At 33.3% G+C, this 6,008-nt stretch overlaps 1 protein-coding gene across 5 annotated transcripts in view; it reads right to left on the bottom strand.

Annotated features, from left to right (window-relative positions):
• Positions 1-360: 360 nt before the first annotated feature.
• LOC108562527 (uncharacterized threonine-rich GPI-anchored glycoprotein PJ4664.02-like) overlaps positions 361-6,008 on the bottom strand; it is a 6,915-nt gene continuing 1,267 nt past the window's right edge. Inside the window, exons 2-3 of one of the 5 annotated variants that reach the window (XM_017920909.1) lie at positions 3,845-5,950; positions 361-3,595 (exon numbers count right to left, since the gene is read on the bottom strand). In XM_017920909.1, the coding sequence (XP_017776398.1) occupies positions 421-3,595; positions 3,845-5,950 (5,281 nt within the window). In that variant the 3' untranslated portion in view covers positions 361-420. Of the gene's footprint in view, positions 5,989-6,008 lie in introns of all 5 variants that reach the window. The other 4 variants (XM_017920929.1, XM_017920901.1, XM_017920915.1 and 1 more) reach the window with 4 other exon arrangements.

Here is a 6,008-nt window from a genome sequence, read left to right as displayed (position 1 = left end):
TTATAGTTCCTCCACATGCAGACTGCAATAAATATAGATAAAATATTGGTTTACATTTTTCATTGTACCGATGAAGACATTACAGATCCTTTAAATAAAACACGAACTTGCCTTTGCTTATTTTTTTTGGTCGTCATTAGATATAATAATATATATATATTCCTTTTTGACTTGAATCGTTATAAGATATTAAAAATATATCTAAATTCTTTGTAAAATTGTAATATTGGATTTTTTTTCTTTCAGACATAAGTTTTAAAGTAATAAATAGTTTAAATTATTCAAATTCAATTAAAAATATACTTATATAGCATGTGATAATATATTTATTATAATTAAATAATCTTATCTAATACATCGTGCAACAACAATTATTATTTACATTCTTAATTTAACAAAAAAATAAAAGCAAGTTAAAATTTACATTTCACTATTTGCATTATCACTTTCATATTCATCAATATCATTTTCTGAAGATGATGATAATTGAGAGAGCTCGCTCGTTTCTTTAAATTCTTTATTCGAGCTTTCAAAATCGCTATTTTCACTATTTAAATACTTTTTTCTTTTAAATTGGACCGTAGGATTCTCGAAATCAGATGAATTCTCTCTCGATTCCGTTGACCATATTTGATCGCTGCAACTATTTTCTGATGTACTAAATGGTGGTGTTTCAAAATTTATTGTTGGATGATATTTGGACGATCTTCTGGGCGTAACTAGTTTTTCATGTTTCGGTGTTGACATATTTGTGAAAAACGTTTCAATGCTGTCAGAATTACTATCCGCAATAGGAGATGATGCATTTAGTATACTTGATGAACTTTGACGTTTTATTGAGTACGGTGGTGTTTCGGGATACCAAAAACTAGAATCTTCCAGGTAAGTGCTACTAACTTTTGAAGATGATGGTTTCGATAAATCCCATCGTGAAGATGGAGGAGAAATGGAATATTTCGATAATAAGGATGTTATTGTATCTCTAGATGTTGATGAATATAATACAGTAAAGTATAAACATGTAGCACTTGTAACAACTGGGTTATTTGATGTAGTGGAATCAGTCGATGATGTTGGTATATCAGAATTTTTAGGTGATGAGGGTATAGGATCCGTATGGTCGGAGTGTGGATTTAGTTGTGCAGCTTGTAAAGATGACACAGAAGTGTTAACATTAAATGATGTTGATGGGATTGGTGATGATGGTCTAGTAACTTCAAGAACATTTGATGTTATTCTTTCAGAAACTGGTAAAGATACGAAAGATGATGCCGTTAACACAGAATCTTCATGGATTAATGATGAAGGAGGGTGTTTATCAATATTCGGACCTGATTCATTTGCTACATTCGGATCCTTCGGTGTTATTTCTTCAGAAACCGGCGACGACGAGTAAGATGTATTTGATGATGCTGATAACATAGAATCTGTATGGAGAAATGACGAAGAATTTCTTAGATATAAGTGTGCATTTGATTCAGTTACAATTTCTGGAACATTCAATGATGCACGATTTTCTTCAAAAATACATTCATTTGATGCACATGTGACTTCTGGAATATCTGATAATACTCGTTCAGGAGCTACTAAAGATGGGGATGAAATGTTTACATGCAATGATGAAGATGATCTTGCTGGATCTATATAGGAGCATAACGATGAATCATCGTCATTAATTTGTACGTTTGTTACACCCGTAGCTTGTGCTACAGCTGAGAAAGTTGTGTTAGCTCTCAACGAAGAGTTCATCGATGTTTCTGCAAAATTTGATATTGATTGATTTGTTGTTGCTTCCGGCACATTTTCTGACCCTTGTGAAGCTGGCAATGAAGTATTAACTATTACTGATGCTAATTTTATGGAATTTCTATCGACTTGCGATGAACTATGTCTTTGATCGACGTGCACAATTGATGTCACTTTTGAACCATTGGATTCAATATTTGATTTAAATGATGGTTTGGTGGAATTCGTATATGCTTGATGGTAATTTCCTGTGTATTGAGTAGATGCGCTAGTTGTAACCTTTGAAGATGAAGTTGCAATTGAATATTTAGAAGATAATAACAAAGGACGAAAAACACTGTAACTCAATATGTTGGTAGTTGTGATCGCTGTAATATTTGATGTTGCAGGTTCAAAGCTTTGAAAAGATGAAGAAGTAGTTGCATTCGTCGACAATAGTGGTATATCGGAATCATTAGTTGATTTAGGTAAAGGACGGAAACATTGAAAGTGTGGGTCGGAGTTATCAACCGGAAGGTGTGAAGTTACGGGTTCAGTAAGTGGTACAGGTGAGGAGGAAGTTATATATTTTGATGATGATAATTGTGTTATGGTATTTTTAGATGGTACATACAATTGATGGGTGTTATCTAAGCGTGGATAAGACGCATTTGCACCTTCTGATAAATTTGTTACTTTGGGATCCGATCTTGGCGAAGTAGTAACTGGAGTTACGGAACTGCTAGATGTGGAAAATATATCGTAATGACCAATCGATCTGTTTGTGATCTCTGGTGTATTTAATGATTCTCGTTCATCAGCTCGTAAAGATAATGGTTCATCATTTGAAGCTGATGGTGCATTTGAATTCGTACTTTTTGTACGAAAAATGCTGAAAGGTTCATTTTTTGTATTCGGAATATCTGGAAAAACTGGCGGTTCTACATCATGATCTAATGATAATATTGCGACGGAATCTATATTCTCTATAGATAAGGGCTGAACACTAACTTCACGTTTTGGTGATGTTAGAGATATAGGACAGAAATTATCCACAAATTGATAGAATGCTGTATTTTCAGGGCAATCTGAAGTTGTTGAATCAGTTTGTTGTAAATTTGAGAATGATGTAGTAACTTTGACGGGTGTAGTGGAATCATTAATAATTACTGTTGAAGGAGTAAATATATTATTCGTTGGATTTGATGCACACGTAACGGCAGGTGGAGAAGACTTGACATTGAATGATGTCGATGGAATGGGGTCTCTGTGCTGTAACAATGAAGAATTTTCTTGATTTGATGCACATAAACCTTCTGTAACATTTGGTATTATAGGTTGACGAATTTGCAAAGTATTAATATTGAATGATGTCGATGGCATTGGATCTCTATATAACAAAGGATCTTCGTGATCATAATATTGATTTGATGCAGTTGTGACTTCTGGAACATTTCCATATATTGATTGATAATCTGATATAGAAGGATTAATATTCAATGATGTCGATGAAATTGGATCACTACGGATTAATGATGATTGTTCTTCTATATTATAGTATCCATGTGATGTACGCATATATGTATGTATGCCCTCTGCATTAATTGCTGATCTTGATTGATGAATTGGCAAAGAATTATTGGCATTCAATGGTGTTGGTGGCATTGGATTTGTGTTGACTAAAGATGTAGGACCTTCTTGACCAGTGTATCGATTTGATGCTTGAATATTTAGTGTACTTGGTTGATGAGCTGGTGTATGAACAATAACATTTGATATTGTTGATGGTGTTATATCTCTATTCATTACTGTTGAAGAATGTTCACGACGGTTTGATGCAAATGTTAAAGAAGAATTAACGTTGAATGATGTTGATGGTATTGCATTTCTATTGATTAACGATGAAGAATCTTCCTGACGATTTGATGCATATGTTACTACTGGTTGACTAACTTGCAAAGAACTATTAACATTAAATGGTGTTGATGGCAATGCATTTCTATTGCGTAATGGTGAAGAATGTATTTGATCAGATTTTTGGTTTGATTCACGTGTAACTTTTGAAACATTTGGTGGTATTGGTTGTTGAATATGCAAAGAACTATTAACATTGAATGATGTTGATGGTATTGCATTTCTATTGATTAATGATGAAGAATCTTCCTGACGATTTGATGCATATGTTACTACTGGTTGACGAACTTGCAAAAAAGTATTAACATTAAATGGTGTTGATGGCATTGCATTTCTACTGCGTAATGGTGAAGAATGTATTTGATCAGATTTTTGGTTTGATTCACGTGTAATATCTGAAACATCTGGTGTTATTGGTTGTTGAACTTGCATAGAAGTATTAACATTAAATGGTGTTGATGGTATATCATTTCTATTGAGTAATGGTGGAGAATGTACTTGATGAGATTTTCTGTTTGATTCAGGTGTGCCTTCTGAAACATTTGGTGTTATTGGTTGTTGAACTTGCAAAGAACTATTAACATTAAATGGTGTTGATGGCATTGCATTTCTATTGCGAAATGGTGGAGAAATTACTTGATCAGATATTCGGTTTGATTCACTTGTGATTTCTGAAACATTTGGTGTTATTGGTTGTTGAAATTGCATAGAAGTATTAACATTAAATGGTGTTGATGGTAATTCATTTCTATTGCGTAATGGTGAAGAATGTACTTGATCAGATTTTCGGTTTGATTCACGTGTGACTTCTGAAACATTTTGTGTTATTGTTTGTTGAACTGGCAAAGAAGTATTAATATTAAATGGTGTTGATGGCTTTGCATTTCTATTGCGTAATGGTGAAGAATTTACTTGATCAGCTTTTCGGTTTGATTCACGTGTGACTTCTGAAGTATTTGGTGTTATTGGTTGTTGAACTTGCAAAAAAGTATTAACATTAAATGGTGTTGATGGCATTGCATTTCTATTGCGTAATGGTGAAGAATGTAGATGATCAGATTTTCGGTTTGATTCACGTGTGACAGCTGAAACATTTTGTGTTATTGGTTGTTGAATTTGCATAGAAGTATTAACATTAAATGGTGTTGATGGCATTGCAGTTCTATTGCGAAATGGTGAAGAATGTACTTGAGCAAATTTTCGGTTTGATTCATGTGTGACTTGTGAAACATTTGGTGTTATTGGTTGTTGAACTTGCAAAAAAGTATTAACATTAAATGGTGTTGATGGCAATGCATTTCTATTGCGTAATGGTGAAGACTGTACTTGATCAGATTTTCGGTTTGATTCACGTGTGACATCTAAAACAGTTGGTGTTATTGGTTGTTGAACTTGCATAGAAGTATTAACATTATATGGTGTTGTTGGCATTGCATTTCTTTTACGTAATGGTGAAGAATGTACCTGATCAGTTATTCGGTTTGATTCATGTGTGATTTCTGAAACATTTGGTGTTATTGGTTGTTGAACTTGCAAAAAAGTATTAACATTAAATGGTGTTGATGGCATTGCATTTCTTTTACGTAATGGTAAAGAATGTACTTGATCAGTTTTTCGGTTTGATTCACGTGTTTCTTCTGAAACATTTGGTGTTATTGGTTGTTGAAATTGCATAGAAGTATTAACATTAAATGGTGTTGATGGCATTGTATTTCTATTGCGAAATGGTGAAGAATGTATTTGAGCAGATTTTTGGTTTGATGCACGTGGGGCTTCTGAAACATTTGGTGTTATTTGTTGTTGAATATGCAAAGAACTATTAACATAGAATGCTGTTGATGGTATTGCATTTCTGTTGCGTAATGGTGAAGAATGTACTTGATCAAATTTTCGGTTTGATTCACTTGTAACAGCTGAAATATTTTGTGTTATTGGTTGTTGAACTTGCATAGAAGTATTTACATTAAATGGTGTTGATGGCATTGCATTTCTATTACGTAATGGTGAAGAATGTAGTTGATCAGATTTTCGGTTTGATTCACGTGGTATTTCTGAAACATTTGGTGTTATTGGTTGTTGAACTTGCCTAAAAGTATTAACATTAAATGATGTTGGTTGCATTGCATTTCTATTGCGCAATGGTGAAGAATTTACTCGAGCAGATTTTCGGTTTGATTCACGTGTGACTTCTGAAACATTTGGTGGTATTGGTTGTTGAATATGCAAAGAACTATTAACATTGAATGATGTTGATGGTATTGCATTTCTATTGATTAATGATGAAGAATCTTCCTGACGATTTGATGCATATGTTACTACTGGTTGACGAACTTGCAAAGAAGTATTAACATTAAATGGTGTTGAAGGCA

Source organism: Nicrophorus vespilloides, unplaced genomic scaffold (genome assembly GCF_001412225.1).
Source record: "Nicrophorus vespilloides isolate i.1.1-1 unplaced genomic scaffold, Nicve_v1.0, whole genome shotgun sequence".
NCBI lineage: Eukaryota > Metazoa > Arthropoda > Insecta > Coleoptera > Silphidae > Nicrophorus > Nicrophorus vespilloides.
This window is presented reverse-complemented; position numbering and strand designations above follow the sequence as displayed.